The sequence below is a fragment of the Chinchilla lanigera genome, unplaced genomic scaffold (genome assembly GCF_000276665.1).
Source record: "Chinchilla lanigera isolate Chin_1 unplaced genomic scaffold, ChiLan1.0 scaffold00094, whole genome shotgun sequence".
NCBI classification, from domain to species: domain Eukaryota; kingdom Metazoa; phylum Chordata; class Mammalia; order Rodentia; family Chinchillidae; genus Chinchilla; species Chinchilla lanigera.
In genome coordinates, this window is record NW_004955495.1 from 6,937,829 (window position 1) to 6,959,190 (window position 21,362).

Here is a 21,362-nt window from a genome sequence, read left to right on the forward strand (position 1 = left end):
CGCCTGCCTGGCAAGCTGAAGGTCCTGAGTTTGATTTCCAGTACCAAAGAAAAAAAAGCCACCACGTGAGTTTAGGGTTTCAAGACCCCATCTCACAATAAGCCTGGGAGTGCAGCTCAGTGGTTAGTGCTTGTCTCATAGGCACAAGGTTTTGGTTCCATGCCCAGCACTGCTTTTTAAAAAAGTCATGGTGGCACATGCCCGTAATCCCAGCACTGGGGTGGCTGAGGCAGGAGGATTGTTCCAAGTTCAGGACCAGCCTGAGCTACAAAGTGAGCTCAAGGCCAGCCTGTGACCCTGTCTCAAAAAGACAAAAAATAAAAATAAAAAAGTCATCCTGGCTGGAGACATAGCTCAGCGGCATAAGCGCTTGCCTGGCAAGTCTGAGGTCATAAGTGTGACTCCCAGGACAAAAAAAAAAAAAAAAAAAAGTCCTCTTGTGATTCAGCTCCCCTACTACTCGGCGGAGACCAGAAGGAAGGAAAGTCAGTACTGTAAAGAACCATTTGTATACGTACGTTACTGCAGCACCCTTCACAATGCCCAAGTCATGGACGAGGTTCCCATGTTCATCAACCAATGACAGGCATAAAAGAGACCACGTCTTCTGCGGAAACAGACGGAACAGGACATGTTAAGTGAAATAAGCCACTTAGACAAGTATGTTCTCTCTTCTATGTGGAAACTAAATACTTAACAACAACAACAAAAAAAAAACTCGAGGGGAAGAAGCGGGTGAGGGACTAAAACGCATGATTTATGAAAGTATGAAAATGTCACAGTGAAACCCATTAATTTGTGCAATTAGTATACATCAATAATAACAAAATTAAGGTTCCTCATGTATCAGAGCCTCAGTTTTCCTGCCCGTGAAGATTAGGAGAGGGGAAGTAAAAATATGGAACGCTTCACGAATTTGCGTGTCATCCTTGCGCAGGGGCCATGCTAATCTTCTCTGTATCGTTCCAATTTTAGTATATGTGCTGCCGAAGCGAGCACAAACTGTACATCTTCTCATCTGATATTTATAGTACCTAAAATAAATCTTTTTACAGCTAGGGCGAACACTATTTAAAAAAATTTTAGCAGCTCTTACATTTTTTCCGTATTATTAATACCAAGCGTAGAGCAATTAAACATATTCATTAATCAGAGTTCACAAAATGTTCTTTTTTTTCTACTATATATAAAACTGCAGTGGTTGCTGGGAATTTCTACATGCAAATAACCCCGGAAGTCGAGCCGTGCTGGAGCAGTCGCCATCCCATAAGTCTTTGCGAAGCCCCAGTGCCGCTCCGGCGACTCGTTGGTACAGAAAAGATGGCAGCGCCGGAGTTGGGCCGCTGGGGCGAGTACGGGCCACGGCCGCCCGCTCGACTGGGTGCACGTGCCAGCCAGGTGGGCACGTAGCTTCGGGGCTCGGTGGAGTCTGCCGGGCTCCGGACGGCATCTGCGGCCGCTGAGAGCACCGCGGGCCCAGACGGGTGTGGGGGCGTGGCCTACGGGCCTGGGGGCGGGTCTGGCCGTAGAGGATCCTGGGTACGCGACCCGAAGCCGGGCGGGGACTGGGGCGGGGACTGGGGCGGGGACTTGGCGTGAGAGCTGATGCCCACCGGGGTTGGGGGTCGGAGGTCTGGGAGAGGGGGATGGGGGCGGGCCTAAGGATCTTGCGGGTCCGGGAGCAGGGCCAAGAGAACTGAGGGTGTTTGGGACGGTTGCAGAGGTTGGGATGAGGTCTGGAGATCTTGTGGGGACCCTGGGTGCAACCTGGGAGTTTATGGCGGGCCAGGGGCTCAAAGGATGACTTGGGGCGGGGCCTACGGGTCGTGTGGGGTCCCTGGACGCTACCTGGGAGTTTATGGCTGGCCAGGGGACTCTCAGGGCGACTTGGGGCGAGGGCTGGAGATGGAAGCGTGCTGGGGGCAGGGCCTAAAGGCTGTTTAAGGGGCTTGCAAGCGCGAAGCATGGGGTACAGGGTGAGAAGTGAAGGATGGGAAGCAAGGGTGAGCGTTGGGTGAAATGAGTCAGGGGTAATTATGTTTCCTCTGGGCACTACAGAGGTGAAGGGAGACGCTCTCCCGTTGATGCCGGGTCCCTAGAAATCTATTGTCCCTCCTGCACCGCTCCTCATGCCCCCAAAAGCTTCAGCTGTGTATCCTTCAGCTGTGTATCCCTCTTCCCTCAGAATGGACATGGCGTCCATTGCTCCGTCTCCTCTGACCCGCTTCTGTCCTTGCTTGTCACCTGCACTGAGGCACTGACCTCTCCCTGTCCACCGCTGCACCCCCGACCTCCATGATTTGCTCCTAGACAGCCGGGTCAGAGGGACCTGCTGAAACCTAAATTCCCAGCCCTCTTGGCTCCAACCTGGCTGTGGGTGGACACCCATAGGTCCAGGACCGGCCCCCTGCCTTCCTTGCCTGGGTTCCCCACGCTCTGATCTGGCCACAGTCCAGGCTGGGTGTAGCCCCCTGGACCTTTACACTGGCCAGTGCGCTCCTCAGCACCCTTCCCTTCAGGTGTCCTCATGCCACACTTAGGCATCGCCTGTCCTGATGAGGCCTGGTAAACCCACTGTACCAAAGCTACAGCCTCCTGCCTGGAAAAACAAAACCTGGCTCAAAGCATAGTCCCTGTCCCCATCCTACACGATGGTGCCAAAGGGCAAGGACTTGGCCCTCTCCATCCGGACATCCAGCATGGCACACATCCCCGAATTCCCTCCACAGGAGCCAGCGACTGCCTTGGGCACAGTGGGCACCATGGACCTGGCCTACGTCTGTGAGTGGGAGAGATGGCCCAAGAGCACCCACTGCCCCTCGGTACCCCTGGCCTGCGCTTGGTCGTGCCGCAACCTGATCGCCTTTACCACTGACCTGCGGAATGACGACCAGGGTGGGTCCCTACCCACCCACCCACTGCTCCCTGCACCCTCAGAGATGGGCAGTCAGGGTCTTAAGCCCTTGCTGTCTGCTTTTGAGGGGTTCGGCATCCCCATCTCCAGGAAGCAGAGTCAGCCGTTCCACGCCTGGGACCTGGGGTTGCCCGTGTGAAGGCAACCGTGGGACCTCAGGGCTGGGGCACAGTGACTTGGTGACTCACGCCCTGCTGGCAGCCTCGCCATTGTTCTGGTAACACAAGCTGTTAGGATCAAAAAGCAGAGGCTCAGGGTAATGAGAGAGAGATGCCGCCTGGTGTTTTTTGCAGAGAGACGCCCACTCTGAGCTTTTGGGGTCATTTTCCTCCAATTCCATTTTCTGTGTCTTATTTATTTATCTATTTATGGCATGGGAGATTGGGCCTTTGCATGAAGCTGCATTCTCAGCCCATTTTTATTTTTTATTTTGAGATAGGGTCTCACTAAATTCTGCAGGCTGGGCTCCAATTTGCAACCCTCCTGTCTCAGCCTGTCAGAGTGCAGGGATGACAGGTGTGCGCCACCACACCCGATTTCTGTGCCCCTTTTATTTTATTTTATTTTATTTTATTTTATTTTGAGACTGGGTCTCGCTATGCAGTTCAGGCTGGCCTTGAGCTCACTTTGTAGCTCAGGCTAGTCTTGAACTCACAACGATCCTCCTGCCTCAGCCTCCCGAGTGCTGGGATTACAGGCGTGTACCACCACACCTGGCCTGAGCCCCTTTTAAAAGCGCATTTGCAGCCACATTGACGGCCAGATCCTTACATTTTGGCTGTGGCCCTCAACTCAGTGGCAGTTCTGTGACCACCCCAGGGGCCCTGGCATGGTGTAGAGGGCGCAGGGGGGCAGAGCTGACCACACTCCACCCCTTACAGACCTGACTCGCATGATCCACATCCTGGACACCGAGCACCCCTGGGATGTGCATTCCATCAACTCGGGCCACAGTGAGGCCATCACCTGCTTGGAGTGGGACCAGTCAGGTGAGCCTGGGACCCCAAGTCCCCGAGCAGTGGGTCCTCCGGGACTCCTGGATGTTGTGTGCTGTCCAGGGACGCTGTGACGCTGCTCTGCCCCGCAGGCTCCCGGCTGCTCTCGGCTGACGCAGATGGGCAGATCAAGTGCTGGAACATGGTGGACCACCTGGCCAACAGCTGGGAGAGCCGTGTGGGCAGCCTGGTGGAAGGCGACCCCATCGTGGCGCTGTCCTGGCTGCACAATGGTGTGAAACTGGCACTGCATGTGGAAAAGGTAGGTGGCCGCCTGAGCAAGCCAGTGAGACGGGTACCCCGCATGCCCACCTGCCAGCCTGTCTCCTCTCCCACTCTCAGTGGTGTTGGTTGTTTTGTTAGCTCTGGGCATGGTTCACACCTAGAATCAAGCTCTGAGTTTACACCTGTGTTTTCTTGGGACACCAGTTAACAGATGGCTGTTGTCCCCAAAGGACCATTTATTTAGCTGATGGCTGCTGTCCCTGCAATCCATTATGGTTCGGTAACATCCTAATATCCCTCTCATTCTGTGGTTTAGCCACAGTTACAGGTGGGGGCTGCTAGGGCCAAGGGTTCCCCGAGTTCAGCCCCAACTTCAGTCCTCTGTGATGAGCATGTTCCCCCTCGAGGACAGGGTCATGGTGGGGATCTGGCGAGGGGACACGGCCAGGGCTCAGCTCCATCACTGCCAGTGATCCTCAGGGCTCAGCTGCTTCGGTGTGAGCCAGGGTGAGGCAGCAGTGGGACACCCACGCTGTCCTGTGTCCTGGCCTCTGTCCCCCTCAGGCCACAGTGGAGCCTTCTGAGGGTGTCCCTTGTGTTCTTCTTGTGTCTATTTTGCATTTAATAACTTTTTTTGTGTGTGGTACTGAGGATGGAATCCAGGCCTTTGCATTGAGCTACTCCCCAGATCGTTTTTTATTTTTTGTTTTTAGACAGCATCTTGCCAGCTGGGCTCTGACTTGAAATCCTCCTGCCTTCGTCTCCCAGAGGGTTGGGATTATGGGCTGACCACCACACCTGGCTGAAAACAGCTGAGACAGTGTAAAGATCATTGCCTTTTAGTACCCTCAGAGCTGTGCCGCCCCTCCCTGCCCCTATTTCTAGAACATCTCATCGCCCCAGTAGGAAGCCCCATCTGTCTCCCTAAGCGGTCCCTCATCCCCTGTCCAGCCCAGCACCCCCGAGTCCACTTCCTGTCTCTGGAGTCGCCTGTCCTGGGCATTTCCTGTCCATGGAGCCCACACTGTGCGTCCCCAGTGTCTAGCGTCTCTCACTGAGCATGGTGTCCTCAAGGGCTGACGTGGGCAAGGTCCTGATTTCAGTGCCCTGTACTGCTGGAAGAAAAAAAAAGGAATTTTGTGTATAAATCACACCTTCATAAACCTAAGCTGGAATTTGGCTACTGGCCACCCCAGCTGGCACCCACGGGTTCCCTTGGAGCTCCTCGAACCGCAGCCCTCAGGCTGAACAGAGCCCTCACCCATTTGCGTAAGGCAGCTTTCCTGGCACACAGCTGCTCACCCTCCATGCCCTGCTGTCTGCCCTCTCCAGCTTCTGCCCTACAAAGACAGAGACAAAGCCAGGTAGCCATGACAGGGACAGCCTGGCCCTGGGACTGAAAACACCTAGTTTCTGGCCCTTTATGGAAAGATGTCATGACAACTGCTGTCCATCCCTCCAGGAACCGTATCTTTACCATGGCCCTCCAGAGTAAAAGCTTTATTCTTAGCTAGGTGCCATGGCACACGTTTGTCATCCCTGCACCGAGGGAGGCTGAGGCAGGAGTATCGCAAGTTCAAGCCCAGCCTGGGCAGCTTTGCAACTTAGCAAGATGCAGTCTCAAGATAAAAAATAAAAAGGGCTGGGCATGGAGCTCAGTACAAAGGTGCTGCGTTCAATCCGCAGTACTGCAAAAGGAAAAGAAAATCATTTTTTGGATATTAGAAAAGAGGAGGGGCTGGGGATTTAGCTCAGCAGCAAAAGCGCCTGCCTGGCAAGCGCAAGGTCGTGAGTTCGGTTCCAGGTACCGGAGAAAAACCAAAAAAAAAAAAAAAAAAAAAGAAAAGAGGAGAGGCCTACCTCAGGTGGCGCCGTGGGTGTGAGACCGTGTTTGAGCTCAGGTCTGCCTTGCACCATGCTGCTTCTGCCACGTCCTGGGGCGTAGGGGCGTCAGACTCCTACAGCTGACCCAGAGGCTAAGCGGCCCCTCGTCCCTCCTCCCCTGCAGTCGGGCGCCTCCAGCTTCAGCGAGAAGTTCTCGCGTGTGAAGTTCTCGCCCTCGCTCACCCTCTTCGGCGGCAAGCCCATGGAGGGCTGGATTGCCGTGACGGTCAGCGGGCTGGTCACCGTGTCCCTCCTGAAACCCAGCGGGCAGGTGCTGACATCCACCGAGAGCCTGTGCCGGCTGCGCGGCCGCGCGGCACTGGCCGACATCGCCTTCACAGGCGGTGGCAACATCGTGGTGGCCACGGCGGACGGCAGCAGCGCGCTGCCGGTGCAGTTCTACAAGGTGTGCGTGAGCGTGGTCAGTGAGAAGTGCCGCATCGACACCGAGATCTTGCCCTCCCTCTTCATGCGCTGCACCACCGACCCCCACCGCAAGGACCGCTTCCCTGCCATCACCCACCTCAAGTTCCTGGCGCGCGACATGTCCGAGCAGGTGGGCACCTCCCCAGGCCTGGGGTCTGAGGCCTGCACTTGGGGAGAACCCCAGACCCCGCCCCGGCTCTTAGAGGCACCGCACCCTCGACTTGTGCCCCCTCCCTCTACCTGCAGAGCCGCGCCCGCTCGGGGACCCTGGGCAAGGCAGTTGGGATGACCCCCTCTCAGGTCCGTCACTGAGTCCAGCACCAGCAGAATCCTTTTGCTGTGGGAGGTGACATGTCCTCCCGCCCCTGGGGTTAGGACAGTGTTTCTTTCATTTTTGTTTCTGTTTTGTTTCTTTTTTTTTTTTTTTTTTTTTTTTGGTTTTTGTCCGGTACCAGGAACTCACGACCTTGCGCTTGCCAGGCAGGCGCTTTTCCACTGAGCTAAATCCCCAGCCCCTGTTTTGTTTCTTTTTGAAACAGGGTCTCCCTGTGTAATTCAGGTTGGCCTTAAACTCACTGTGGAGCCCAGCCTGGCCTCAAACTCGTGGTAGTCTTCCTGCCCCAGTTTCCCAAGTGCTGGGGTGACAGGCATGGGCCACCATCCCACTAGGACAGATGTGTCTTTGAGGCTGTTACTCAGCCCACCACAGCACATCACCGGGGTCCCAGTGCTCCCACGCATCCTTAAGGCCCCAGGCATCTCCCTTCCCTCGGTGTGTTTCCCTCTGTCCCCATCTTTCCTACTGGGAAGGGCCCCCTCGCGGTGACATCTGCCATCTGGTATGGCTTCACTCAAGAGAGGACACAGTGCTGCCCTGGAGGGGAAGCTTCTTGCTGGGGTCCCACAGCTCACACAGGTCGGGGAGGGGACACGAGGACGCCAGGTCCCCGTCTCACAAGCCACCACCGCCAACCCCCCGCCCCCGCACGCACACACAGGTGCTGCTGTGCGCGTCCAGCCCAACCAGCAGCCTGGTGGAGTGCTGGTCCCTGCGCAAGGAGGGGCTGCCGGTGAACAACATCTTCCAGCAGATCGCGCCTGCCGGTGAGTCCCCGCCGCCCTCCGGGGCCTGGGGTCTTGGGGTGCCAGTGGCAGGGATGGAACATAGGGCTCGCGCAGCCGAGCGCTGGCTCTGCCCCCAAGCCACGGCCCAGACAGCCGCTTAGCTTTTAATTTGTGTATATTTATCTGTTCCCCTCCATCCTCCTTGTACTCAGGGCTGTTTCACCCTTGGCTACAGAGGACAGGGAAACAGGCTCAGAGAGAGGAGTTGCTTGCCTGGGTCACCCAGCAGGTGGGCAGTCCTGTGCTTCTTGCGGGCAGCGGGTGTCCGGTCCAGGGCACAGCTTGTGCCAAGGTCCTGGGGTGAGGCTGTGAGCGGAAGAGGCTGAGAAAGGCTGTGCTCACAGCAGGGACCACAGGGTAATGCCATATTCTAAACTAGGTGGAATCTTCCAGAAACCTTGGTTCCATAGGGAAGCCCGGGGAGCTGACTGGGTTTGCCAAGGATGTGCACCCCTGGCTCATGTCTGTAGCAGCGTCTGCTCTCCTTGCCCTTTCAAGAGCGATGATCCCACCCCCCAACTCTACCCTTAAGGCCACTCAGTTCTTTTTTTATTTTTGATTCACTGAGGCAGGGTTTCACTGTGTCTTTCAGGCTTGCCTTGAACTCACTGTGTAGCCCATGTGGGCCTCAAACTCGAGGGGCTCTTCCTGCCTCGGGCTCCTAAGTCCCCTCTGTGCCCAGATCTAAAGCCACTCAATTCTTAAAACCCATTTAATTCCCACTGGATTCCCAGAACCTCCTGAGAAGCCTCTGGATTTCAATCCAGTGGAGGCTGTGCAGCTCCCCCCCACCACCCCCGGGGAGATGCTCAGATGAAAGCGCCTGCTGCCATTAGTGCTAATGGGCCCTGGCGTGGTCCGAGAGCAGGGGAGGGCCAATCGGAAGCCGCTAATGAGCTCAGGTCAAGAGGCCCCTCGGGTCCAGCCTGCGGAGGAGGTTACATAAACTGCCCATTGTGGCCGGGAGCAATTAAAGTGGAGAGAACTGAGGTCGCCCCTTCCTGGGCCACATCATCTTGAGTCACCAGGCTCCGGGCTCTGCCATCTTGGCCAAATAGCAGGCGGGTCCACCGGGCTGGGGTCTCTGCGGGGCTCAGACGGCCACTGGCCCTTTCCTACTCATGGTGGCAGTTTCCCCTGCAGCCAGATCATATGTCCCCGCCCCTTGCTGGGTTATTTTTCTGCCTTGTCTCCTCCAGCCACCCGCCACGCATGGTCCTGGGAACCTGTCACAAGTGAAACCGCATCTCATGCAGCAGGGAGGTCTCATCACCCCTGAGAAACCTCACAGATCCAGGGCGCAGCCTCTGCCAAGCTCCTCCTGCCCCCGTGCCCTCGCCAGCCCCTGCTGCCACCCTCCTCCTGGTGCTTAGCCCACTCACAGCTGACCTGTGGGTCGGGGCTGGCGGCCATGACCGGCATTGGGGTGAGGAGCAGGATGTAGGTCATTAAGGCCCGGCCCTGGCGGTAGCACTGCACACTTACCACGCTGTGTCCCCTGTCTTCCAGAGAGACACAGAGTGCCCCAGGGCAGATGGCCTCAGCCACTCCAGGTCTTAGTTTCTTCTGGAGAAAGATGCTGGCTGGGGTTCTTTGGGGCTGGGGCAGGTGTGAAGGAGATCAGGGCTGGGTGACAGAGGGCACTGCGTATCATTTCTATCATGGAACCCTGAGGCTGGGAGCAGCGGCCTTGGGCCAGGCTGCGGCTGGGCAGCTGCTGTTCCTTCCCCGGGTCCTGACCAGCTGCCGGCTGTCCCAACTCCCTGTCCTTTCCAAGTTTCAGTCATGTCATTTTTGGGGCACTTGGCCCCCCACTGGCCAAGCCTAGATGCTGGAAAACTGAAGGCCACCTGTGGAAGCTGCTGCTTTGTCTCCTGAGGGTGTAGGGCCGGACCATGCCGTAGACCCGCACAGCCTCCTCGGGGGGCAGGTGATGAGTAACAGAAATCTCATCTCCAACTGGCTGGAGGCCAGGAGGGAAGTCTGGATCTAGGTGGCACGGCACTGCTCTGAGGAATTGGCCCCAGCAGGGAACAGGAGAACGGCCCCGCCACCAGCTCACACCCTCTTGGTTTGTGTGAAATTGATCCCAAAGCTGGCCAGGTGCCATGGCACACATCTGCAGTTCCAGCTACCCAGGAAGCTGAGGCAGGAGGATTATAAGTTTAAGCTCAGCCTAGGCAACTTAGAAGATGCTGGCTCAAAAAAAAAATGACACCCCGTCATGGTGGCGCATGCCTGTAATCCCAACACTCAGGAGGCTGAGGCAGGAGGATCACTGTGAGTTCAAGGCCAGCCTGGACTACGTAGTGAATTCAGGGGCAGCCGAGCTATACAGCAAGACCATGTCTCAAAAAACAAATAAAAAAACCGATGGAAAGGCTTGAGTGCAGCTCAGTGATCAAGTGCCCTGGGTCCCATCTGGAAAGAAGCAAGGCCAGGGCTGAGTCCCAGGGGCCAGCCTTGGGTCGCATGCCCACCCTGAGCCCGCCGGCCAGTGGTGTTTGGTGCTGTCAGCCCTGGGTCCGCCTCCTGGGTGGGAGCGGGGATGGGTAGGACTGGGGGCCAGGGAAGGCATGGGGCGGCCCGTGCCCTGCAGGGTGCTGTGACAGCCTTGTCGTCTCCCTCCTTGGTGTTGCCTCCTGTGTTCCTGCCCCACAATGTTCCAGTTGGTGACAAACAGCCCATGATCCTCAAATGGCGGATCCTCTCAGCCACCAACGACCTGGACCGTGTGTCGGCCGTGGCGCTGCCCAAGCTGCCCATCTCGCTCACCAACACTGACCTCAAGGTGGCCAGCGACACCCAGTTCTACCCCGGCCTTGGTATGCGGCTCTCAGAAGCAGCCAGCATGGCTCTCGGCAGGTCTCATGGGGGTGGGACTTGGAGGTGGTGGGAGCCCGGCTCCCTGGCAGGGCTTCGGGATGAAGGAGCTCAGAGGGCAGTGAGCCTGCGGACACAGCTGCGCTCCTTCATATGCCAAGAGTGGTTGTAGATCAGTAGTGCCGGGATGAGTCCTTCCCAGGTGGTGGCACTTAGCAGCCATGGTGCTGGTCCCAGGTCCCAGGATGTGCCTCCGTTTGCTCAACTGTAAGGCACTGGGGTTTGTCTGCACTCAGGCTGATCCCCCAGCTCTCTGCCAGTTCATTGGAAAGAACATCTGTCAAAATTCACGCTAGGCTCAGGGCCTTTGTGTGTGTGTGGTACTGCAAATCAAATCGAGAGCCTTCACACTGAGCTACATCTCCTGGCCCCTTTTGTATTTTTAGTTTTGAGACAGGGCTGCACGTGGGGTCTCATCAAGTGTCTTGAGTTGCCCAGGCGGGACTCTAACTTTCGATCCTCCTGCCTCAGCCTCCCTATGTGATGAGATGACAGGCATGTCACCCCGCACCCGGCTGGCTCAGGACCTTTTATTGCGAACCTGCAGAGAAGGGCGCAGACAGTCAGTCTTTGGCCCGGAAACCTTTTACATGTTCCTGGTGCTCCAGCCTTTTCACTACCTCCACGGACAGCCTGGTCCTCTGTTCAGTGCTAGACCCTTGGGCCTGAGACCTGTCTGCCCCACTGAGAAGCAGGGTCAAGTTGGAGCAAATCGTTTGTTTTTCTCGAGACCTGTAGAAGTGTTGGTGGGAGCCATCAGTCTCCCTGCCTCCCGCCCCTGCCACCACCCCTAGGCTCCAGCAGCCTTGGGTGCTCAGCCGCCCTCACTTTGCTGAGCCCTGGTCCAGCTGCAAGGCGCTTGCCTGTGTTGAGGGGCCCCTGGGTTCCTCATCGAGAACAACCCCCGACCCTTATCCCATATCAGACAGGACAGCCTGGTGCGGGGGCATTGGGGGTGGGGCCTGAAGCCACCTGGTTTTAGGGTTCTGAAAGTAGAAGACATGGCGAGAGCAGCTCCTGAGGGGCTGCTGGACCCAGGGGGCTACCTCCCCCACTCCCCCGTGGGCAACCCCTGACTCTGGGGTCCAGAGCTGATGCCCATAGCCGCCGGCATCTAGCCCTCCCCCACCCTGACCTCGCACGTCCCCACAGGGCTGGCCCTGGCCTTCCATGACGGCAGCGTCCACATTGTGCACCGGCTGTCGCTGCAGACCATGGCCGTCTTCTACAGCTCGGCTACACCACGCTCCGTGGACGAGCCGGCCATCAAGCGCTCGCGGGCCGCCGGCCCTGCCGTGCACTTCAAGGCCATGCAGCTGTCCTGGACCTCCCTGGCCCTGGTGGGCATCGACAACCACGGGAAGGTGTGCATCGCCCTGTGGTGGGGACTGGCAGGGGCGGTTGGGGGACCCTGGCACCTGGCCGTCCCTGGGGCAGGGACCCGCCTGTGCGCCCTCTCCCCTCGAGCTGTGCGTCCGTCTCGCCCCGCAGCTCAGCATGTTGCGCATCTCGCCCTCCATGGGCCACGCGCTGGAGGTGGGCCTGGCGCTGCGGCACCTGCTCTTCCTGCTGGAGTACTGCATGGTGACCGGCTACGACTGGTGGGACATCCTGCTGCACGTGCAGCCCGGCATGGTGCAGAGCCTGGTGGAGCGGCTGCACGAGGAGTACACGCGCCAGAAGGCGGCGCTGCAGCAGGTGCGGGGCCGGGCGCAGAGTGCCGGGTGTGGGGGCCAGGAACGTGGGGGGGGCTCAGCCCGGACAGGTGAGACCATGGGCGCAGGGGCAGCTGGACAGAGGAGGCCATGGGGTGGGGCTGGCCCAAGAGCGTGAAGGCCAGGCAAGGTGGTGCAGGCCCCCACTGAGCAGGTGAGCTGGGAGTCTTCAGTGTGGGACAGGTGAGGTTATGTGAGGTATAGAGGCTCCAACCTGCTGCAGATCTTTTAAAAATTTTACTTGTAGGCACCCACCGTGGTGCATACTTGTTAGCCCGGCACTCTGGGAGGCTGAAGGCAGAGAATCTCAAGTTGGACCCCAACCTGGAAAACTTAGTGACTTACCAAGACCCTGTCTCAAAAATTAATTTTTGCTGGTATGGTGGCACATGCTTGTAATTCCAGGACTCAGGAGGCTGAGGCAGGAGGATCACCAACTGGACTCACATAGTGAGTTCAAGGCTAGCAACCTGAACTACACAGGGAAACCCTGTCTCAAAAAAAATTTTTGGTAGTGATACTGGCCTCACGCATGCTAGGCAAGGGCTCACCACTAGTTACACCCTCAGCCCTTCACTCTTGATTTAAAGCTTGCCGTACAGCAGCAAAACCCTTCCCATGAGAGTCAAGTCCACCTGGACCTTCCAGCTCAGCTCCCACCCCCGGGGTTCCTTCCACATTGCTGTCCAGAATGCAGCGGGTCTGAGGTCAGGCTGTGCAGCTGTGCCCTCAGGGCCCAGCCATTGTGACAGCAGGGAAAATGTAAGGCTGAAAGCAGAAGGGAGGAGAACCCACTGACCGTGTGACTACACCCATAGTCCCCCAGGGTCCCCGAAACCACCCCTGTGGCTGGCGGCTGCAGTCTAAACACTGGGATGGGCCTAGACCTGCGGTAAGCAGAGGGAAGATGCTATGTGGGGGCACAGGTCCCACCTGCTGGGGACCTGATAGCAGAGGCACCAGGTTGTGCATTGTGAGGGTACTGGAAATGTGGCTGGGTGCCTAGTTGGGGTTCACAGCTGATCAGGACAATGAGACCCACACTTACCGAGCCCCACAGTACCAGCACCTTTGTGCTTTAGAAGCAGTCTTTTAAAGCAGGTGTGGCAGTGCATGCTCATCATCCCAGCTACACAAGAGGCTGAGGCAGGAGGGTTGCAAGTCTTCTTGCTGTACATTCAGCCCTAAGGCTAGTGAGGCTCCATGTCTCATGCAGACAGCCAGTGCTCCACTGATCGGGCCGGGTGGTGCCCCCGACCCTCCAACCTCTTGTTCCCTGTCCCCTCCCCCAGGTCCTCTCCACCCGGATCCTGGCTATGAAGGCCTCATTGTGCAGGCTGTCGCCCTGCACAGTGACACGCGTGTGTGACTACCACACCAAGCTCTTCCTCGTAGCCATCAGCTCCACCCTCAAGTCCCTGCTGCGCCCCCACTTCCTCAACACGCCTGACAAGAGCCCTGGCGACCGGCTGGCCGAAATGTGCGCCAAGACCACCGACTTGGGTGGGTGGAGCCTGGGGCCCCTGGGCTTGGTCTGTGACAGCTCCTCGGGTCCCGCTGCAGGTTACCCAGGTGTACGGGAGGTGTTTGGACCAAACCCCAAGAGAGCTGCTCGGGACACTCCATCTAGACAGCAGAGCAGAGTTCCACTCTGGCTCCACTCTGATTTTTCCTTCAAAAATTCAGGTTCCAAGGGTGAGGTGATGCAGGCATGGCATCCCAGTACTCTGGGAGGCTGAGGCAGGAGGATCCCAAGTTCGAGCCTCTCTTAGTTACTTTACAGGTTGCTGAGACAAAGTACCCAACACCCAAAGTTAAAGGAGGGAAGCTTTATTTAGGTCACAGTTTGTAGCGGTTTCAGCCCATCATTGGCTGGGCCCAAGCCAGGGAGGCATGGCAGGCAGGGCAGAGGAGAACCAGCTCTTAGCAGAAGGGAGCAAAGCAACAAAGTAGCGAAGGAGCAGGTCGAGTGACTGTAGTACTTTGTTTCTTCCCCTTTCTTACTGTATCTGGGCTACTGTAGGACAGTGCCAACCCAATCAGTGGACGGATGTAGTAACCTCTCACCCTTAATCCCAGCATCATATACTCGAGATCCAGCCAACTCTGAAAAGCCCTACCTACGACCTCATGAGGCTTTGGGGGACGTCCCGACACAGCCACACCAGAGCCCAACCTGGGAAACTGTCTCAAAATGAAAATGAAAAGATGGTGGGGGCCATAAATTCAACTCCCAGTACTAAGAGGAAAAGAATTACATAAAGCCAGGCATGGCATTGCACACCTACGGTCTCAGTACTCAGGAGGTTGAGGCAGGACGATTGCTGCAAGTTCAAGGCCAGCCTTGCTACATAATGAGTTCAAGGCCAGTCACGTATATACCCAGACTCTGTTTCAAAATAAAAATTTATATAAAAATTCAGATTCTATCTCAGGTCAGTAGCTCCGCCTGACCTGTTATCCCAGCTATTCTGGAGGCAGAGGCAGGAAGAGCAAGAGTTTGAGGCCAGCCTGAGCAACTTCATGAAACCCTGTCTGAAAATGAGAAATATAAAAAAGGGCTGTGGTGTAGCTTGGTGGTAAGCAGTAGCCCAGCACACAGATTGCTCAGCCTGGGGTGTGGCCCAGTGGTGGCCCCTTCCCAGGGGTGTGAGTGAGGCCCCGAGTTCATGCCAGCACCACCAAAGCTAAAGCTCATACATGCTAAAGTTTCTCTGTCTACATGTATGCGTGGGAGTTGGAGCCTCTGGGAAAAGGGGCACATGGAGTCCAGCCTGGCCTGTCCCTTGCTGTCCAGAGGGGACACTGCCAGGCGTGAAGGGACTGTGCTCCCCACCGGGCTGGCAGGAAGCAGCATGGGACTGCCCTGGCCAACTTCTGTCCCCAACTCTGGAAGGAACATGAGGCAGTGTCTCCAGGCTATCTTCTTCCACACGGGGACACCCAGGCCTGTGTGTGGGACTGGGCCCAGAGCACTTCCTCACAGCGTTCTTTTCCTGGTGCCTTTTTCACAGCTGTTTAATTATCCCTTCCGCACAGGCACGGGGGCTCATCCAGTGCTTCCCTGGCAGGATCCGGTGCCTGCGCTCCTAGTTCTTTGTTGCCATCCCGAACTCCATCCGGGGCATCTGCTGGGTGTCTGATAGGTGCTGGGCACCTATCCAGGGCCAGAACTCGGTGTGCTCCATCCGTGCAGGTTGAAGAACCCCAGCACCCCTGTGTGCACAGCTGCATATACCGTGGAGTCCCCACCACCCTGACCACCGTCCTTGTCCCCTTTCAGACATTGATAAGGTCATGCTCAACCTCAAGACGGAGGAGTTTGTTCTGGACACGAACACACTCCAGGCGCTGCAGCAGCTCCTCCAGTGGGTGGGCGACTTCGTGCTCTACCTGCTGGCCAGCCTGCCCAACCAGGTGCGCATGCGCAGCCCCCTCGCCCCGCCTTCAGCCCCACCCACCTGTGGCGCTCCCCTCAGCCTAGCCACGCCCCTTGATCACCTTTCCAACCAAGGTCCCTCTCCCTTCCTCTTCCTCCCCTCCCCTCTACTCCCTCTTCCTCCCCTCACCTGTTGCGGGGGCTGGAGGGGGAGCACTCAGGACTTTGAAATCCCAGCCATGGGGACACAGTTTGGGAATCTGGCTGCCCTCCTGCACATGTCGGGGTCAGCCTCACCAGGACCTCGCTCCATGTACATTGACCAGGCAGTCTCTGGGCATGTCCCTGGCCCCCACGCACCCCCTGCCGGGGGTAGCCACTGTCCCCGGGACTGCATGCTCAGTGTGACTACTGCCTTGCAGGGTTCACCGCTGCGGCCAGGCCACAGCTTCCTGAGGGATGGCACGTCGCTGGGCATGCTGCGGGAGCTGATGGTGGTCATCCGCATCTGGGGCCTGCTGAAGCCCAGCTGCCTGCCTGTGTACACAGCCACATCGGACTCACAGGACAGCATGTCCCTGCTATTCCGCTTGCTCACCAAGCTCTGGATATGCTGTGAGGCACCCTGCCTTCTGCTTTCACCTCCCCACCAAAATACAAGCCCTGGTGGGCTCCCCCTACTGTAGGATAAGATCCTGTAGGCAGAAACAGCTCAGGTCCCTGTTTCAGAAAGGTCAGTGGGGCAAGAGACCAGGAGGGACTTCCCAGCAAAGCAGGCCAGAGCTTGCCCTAGACCTCGTGCCCCATGGTGCCCTGCACAGGTCTGTCCCAGTGGGCAGTGGGTGAGGTCTCAGGCTGGCCACCACATGTAACAATATCCCCTCCCTGCAGGCCGTGAGGAAGGGCCAGCGAGCGAGCCGGACGAGGCCCTGGTGGATGAGTGCTGCCTGCTACCCAGCCAGCTGCTGGTGCCCACACTAGACTGGCTGCCCGTCAGTGATGGGCTGGTCAGCCGCCTGCAGCCCAAGCAGCCCATGCGCCTGCACTTTGGCAAGGCTCCCACGCTTCCCAGCAACGCCCCCGCCTCACAGCTGGACGGCCTGGCCAGGTACGTCCTGCCCTACCTGGGTCTCCGAGCAGCCACGCACTTGTGTGCCCATGTACGCGTGCCCATGTACACATGCCCGCCTCCTGCACGCTGCCCCAGGGCCTGTGCCCCACTGCTCCCCCTCGAATCTTCTCCTTTGGGCCTGGGCTCAGTGGTGAGTGCTTACCTAGCATGCACCAGGCCCTGGGCTCCACCACTGGGCTCTCTTCTTCCCGTGGCAACAGGGCCTTTGCACAGCCTCTCCCAGCACCACAGGGGTGTGCCCTCCAGGCCTGCTGACATCACCTTCACTGAACAGTTGTCCTGAGGGTGGGGTCTGGCCACCCTGTCTTAGCAGCAGGGAAGCAGCCTCAGTGCAATTGCATCTTACTGTGGTGGCGCACGCCTGTCATCCCAGCACTCGGGAGGCTGAGGCAGAAGGATTGTTGTGAGTTTGAGACCAGCCTGGGCTACAAAGTGAATTCAAGGCCAGCCTGAACTGCATAGCAAGACCGTGACTCAAAAAGACAAAAAAAATACATAAATAAACAAAGACTCTGGATTCAATGCAGAGTGCTGAAAAAAAGGTTACTTTCACATTTTTATAGCACCAAGGACCATGCCAGGCTTCTTTTCGCTCCAGCTACAGGGTGCCCCAGCGGTCCCTACTGGCCTGGTGCTGGGACGGTTCCAGAGGCACCAAGGACAGTTGCGGAAGGACACGATCCATCGTTGCCACAGAGGCCCCTGTCCCGGCTGCCCTACGCCCGCCCTTCACGCCCTCCCTTCTTCTCCCCAGGGTTCCGGGCCAGCCCAGGATTGACCACCTGCGGAGGCTGCACCTGGGCACCTACCCCACGGAGGACTGCAAGGCCTGCGCCAGGTACTGCGCGGCGGCCTCCTGGTGGGCGTGGCCCGCGGAGTGTGACCATTCTGGGCGGGGCTGCTGTGGGGTCACGTGAGCCATTCCCACTCACCTGTCCCCAGGTGTGGCTGCGTCACCATGCTCAAGTCCCCCAACAAGACGACCGCAGTGAAGCAGTGGGAGCAGCGCTGGACCAAAAACTGCCTGTGTGGGGGGCTGTGGCGGAAAATGCCGGTCAGCTACTCCTGAGCCGGCCCGCCGGCCCACGGGACAGTCATGCCCAGACTAGGCCACAGCAGGCGGGGCTGTAGGTCTCTCTCCCGCCGGCCCAGGAAGCTTGCCCGAGGGCCCCGAGCCCCCGCCCGCCCGCGTGAGTAGCTCCGGCACCGAGGGGCTGAGGCGGGAGGACGGCCGCAAGCTGCAGGTCAGCGTGGGGTACCTGGTGAGACCGGCTTGGTCAAAAAAAAGGAGGGGGCTCTGATCAGGCCCCTGCATTCCCCTTTATTTTTTCATTTTTTTGTAACATTCCCCTTTAGAACATGCCTGGTGCGCAGCCACATGCCTCAGTTTCCCTCTTGTGCCTGCAGAGCCCATCCTCACCCTGGGGCCTGGCCCACTAAACTGTGGCCACCACAGTCCACGCTGGGCCCCCAGCCCCAGGGTCAGCGCAGGCCACGTCTCTGTGTCCCGGGCCAGGGTCGCCCACTTGCGCAGTCAGCCCTGCCTGCAGCAGCACCCGGTGTGTGCCAGGAGCAGAGGGGCGGGGGTGGCGGGCCTTTTCGTGTGTCCCCTCCTCGCTTCGCCTTTGTCTTCCTCTGCCCCCCACCGCCCTGTGTCTCTGAAGCTCAGTCCTGGTTCCCCAGGGTCCGACCTTGCGCTACTACAAGCACTGTCACCACTTACGTCGCGGTCCCCTGCAGGCTCCAGGCAGAAGGGCTGCTGCGGACGCCCTGCCTGGAACGCAGTACTTGGTTGCTATTTCGCCTGCAGAGCCAGCTCCCCACAGAGCACCACGCTTGCTGTCGCAGGGGCGCCGGGTGCCAAGCTGTGTCTGAGCGTGGGCCAGTGTGAGGCTGGGCAGCTGGCACCCCAGAGCCACAGGCAGTGGAGTCTGGTGAGGTGACGGGGCCAGGTGTATCAGGAAGTGCTGGGCTAGCCGGGCATGGTGGTGCACGCCTGTAATCGCAACACTCGGGAGGCTGAGGTAGGAGGATCTTTGTGAGTTCAAGACCAACCAGCTTGGGCTACAAAGTGAGCTCAAGGTCAGCCTGAACTGCATAGCGAGACCTTGTTTCAAAAAGACAAGAAATAAAAAAAAGGAAGTGCTGGGCACCTTTGTTCCCACCTGAGTGTGGCACGGCTGGCTCACCTTGGGGACAGGTATGTGAGCAGGTGTGTGAGGCAAAGGCCTCAACTTCCAATCACAGCAAGTTTTTCTCAGCCTTTTACAAAGATCCTGTCACCATGCCTCCCTTGATAGCACGCTGTTGCTTTACCTTTCCTGTGTGGGTCTGAGGTCACGCCCATCAGGAGTGGCAATTGTGCAATAGGCACCCGCTGCCATAAGGCCGACAGGAAGCAGCCTCACTCCTTGGCCCTCACGCCGCCAGGCCTGGCATCCCCGCTTTGGGATGGGTCACTGGGAAGCTCCTCCCACCATAGACAAGCTGGCCGGGTGGGACCAGGGACAGATCACGTGTTGGGGATAGCCACTGTGGGCAGCTTCTGGAACGTTCTGTAGGCCAAGATGAGGTAGGTGGTCTGGGACGTTTGTTCCATGTCCCCTCCGTGGGGCTCATGACGGCCTTATTTCTGCACAGTTCTACTCCTGGGGTCCACAGTAGGGAAGTCGGACATGTGTCCCTTGGCACATTTCTCAGCTGCCAGAGGCCAGGCTTAGAAGATGGTCCCCAGCACTCCTTGCAGCCACATTTTGGCACTGCCTCCTCCTCCAGAGCCCTCTGTGGCTCTCACTGACCACAGCACAGGGCTGAAAATGCCCAAGCAGTCTGGGAGCTGAGTAGGTATGAAGCCCCACATACCACCCACCCTCCACCCCAGCTCATAGACGCAAGGGTCAGAACTTGGGACAGCCCCCCTCAGCGCCCCGAGTCCTGACTTCCTGTGGGCAAGTGGGGTTGGGCCCACACAGAGTGGCGTCGGCCGGCCGCCCTGTCCAGCACGCTCATCCTGCCCGCATGGCCCAGCCTGTCCCCAGGGGCACACGGAGAGGTGGCTCCTGTCCTTCCTGTCTCTAGGGTGTTGACCAAGCCGATGCGTGACTGAGAGCCATTAGATGTGTGGGCTGATGGCAAGAAGGAGCTGCCCCGTCAGAGGGCTCCCCATTGCCTCGGGTTCCTTTGTTTGGATCACAGAAGCTGCTCCAGTTCCATGATGATAAAATAGGGCTTGCAGGCAGGGAGCACTGTACTTAAGACATGTCTCCTGCCGGGCAGTACTGCACCTGGGGCCGCATCACTGACCCCAGTGCTGTCCCATACAGTGCAGGGCACCCTGCAGAACCTGAATTTGAAATAAATGAAGCATTTCCTACATACATCCTAAAGTATAAACATCATCCATTGTTGCTGGGTGTGATGGTGCATGCCTGTAATCCCAGCACTCAGGAGGGTGAGGCAGGAAGATTGCTGAATTCAAGGCCAGCCAGGACTACAGTGAGTTCAAGGCCAGCCTAAACCACATAGTGAGACCCTGACTCAGTAAACACCAAAAAAAAAAAAAAAAAATCCATTGTTATCTAAAATTTCTTTGTGTATGTGCAAGTAAGTGATACAGAAACAGGATCTGGCTATATAGTTCAGGCCTTGAACTGTGTAACCCAGGCTGGCCTCGAACTTGCATTGATCGTCCTGCCTCAGCCTCCCAAGTGCTAGGATTACAGGCATGTGCCACTGTACCTGGGCAAAAATTCCCTTTAAAGCTAGGTGTGGTGGCGCACACCTGGGGGCCCAAGTACTCAGGAACCTGAGGCAGGAACCAAAAGTTCAAGACAGCCTGGGCTACATAGTTCAAGATCAAGCTAAACTACATAGCTAGACTCTGTCTCAAAAAAGCAATTACACAAGGAATTTGTGCACACACCGAAGCTGGCCTCGTTCCTGTTAAGAGGCAACCCAGCAAATAATGCTCTGTTGCTCAGCCACCCCAAGCTCACAGTGCGCAGGTGCTCAGCGAAGGCTTGTGCATGAAGGTGGTCAAGGGGACAGCATCATGGTTCCAGGTCCGTACACAGATTTCCCATGGAGCACGAGGTCACCTCTCAGACCATGGTCTCCACACGCGGAGAGCCCTGAGCAGCTCCTGAGGGCCAGGTTTAGGCGCTGGGCCCTGGTGGCTTCTCAGGAAGAGGGAAGCGCCCAGCCTTGGACCTCGGCTTGTTTGCCTCATCACCTCTAGCGGACAAACCGTGGTCCAAGGCTGTCGTGACCCATAGAGTCCCCACGGGTGTGGCTACTCTTGGACGCTATCTGCAGCCTCAGTGTGTAATCACAGCAGCACTCACCTCCGGTTTGAATCTGAACTTTTGTTCTGAGCTTTCTACAGAATTTCAGGGGTCTCTGCACTGGCCAGCTCAGAGTACCCAGGGCAGGGTCTCACACTCTCCACTGGGAAGAGCAAGGGCGCTGCTGTGTGGCGGAGCCCCAGAAGGTCGCCGGGTTTTGTGCTGATGGGTCTTCCCCTGCCCCTCTGCCTAACCCGCCCCTCTCCGGGTCTTGCAGGCAGCAGGTCCTCAAGAAAGTGACTCAATGGGGCTGGGGATTTAGCTCAGCGGTAAAGCGCCTGCCTGGCAAGCGCAAGGTCGTGAGTTCGGTTCCCGGTACCGGAGAAAAACCAAAAAAAAAA

The 21,362-nt window shown here is 57.7% G+C and overlaps 2 protein-coding genes across 3 annotated transcripts in view; one reads left to right on the plus strand and one right to left on the minus strand.

Moving 5' to 3' along the window:
- Positions 1-1,255: 1,255 nt before the first annotated feature.
- Med16 (mediator complex subunit 16) lies at positions 1,256-18,057 on the plus strand. Of its 2 annotated transcripts, none has more exons than XM_005406014.2 (15): positions 1,256-1,398; positions 2,730-2,895; positions 3,796-3,903; positions 4,002-4,171; positions 6,143-6,574; positions 7,443-7,548; positions 10,239-10,394; positions 11,605-11,816; positions 11,944-12,150; positions 13,460-13,670; positions 15,451-15,584; positions 15,969-16,161; positions 16,438-16,654; positions 17,433-17,516; positions 17,621-18,057. In XM_005406014.2, the coding sequence occupies exons 1-15, from the start codon at positions 1,321-1,323 to the stop codon at positions 17,745-17,747; spliced, it is 2,601 nt and encodes an 866-aa protein (XP_005406071.2). In that variant the 5' UTR covers positions 1,256-1,320; the 3' UTR covers positions 17,748-18,057. The 2 variants fall into 2 exon arrangements, with proteins under 2 accessions (XP_005406071.2, XP_005406073.1); XM_005406016.2 differs by lacking the exon at positions 1,256-1,398 and adding an exon at positions 1,578-1,631.
- The window catches only part of Cfd (complement factor D (adipsin)), a 5,706-nt gene continuing 2,127 nt past the window's right edge, over positions 17,784-21,362 (minus strand). The window contains exons 4-5 of the mRNA XM_005406171.2: positions 18,995-19,055; positions 17,784-17,937 (exon numbers count right to left, since the gene is read on the minus strand). Coding sequence (XP_005406228.1) covers positions 17,784-17,937; positions 18,995-19,055 — 215 coding nt within the window. The remainder of the gene's footprint in view (positions 17,938-18,994; positions 19,056-21,362) is intronic.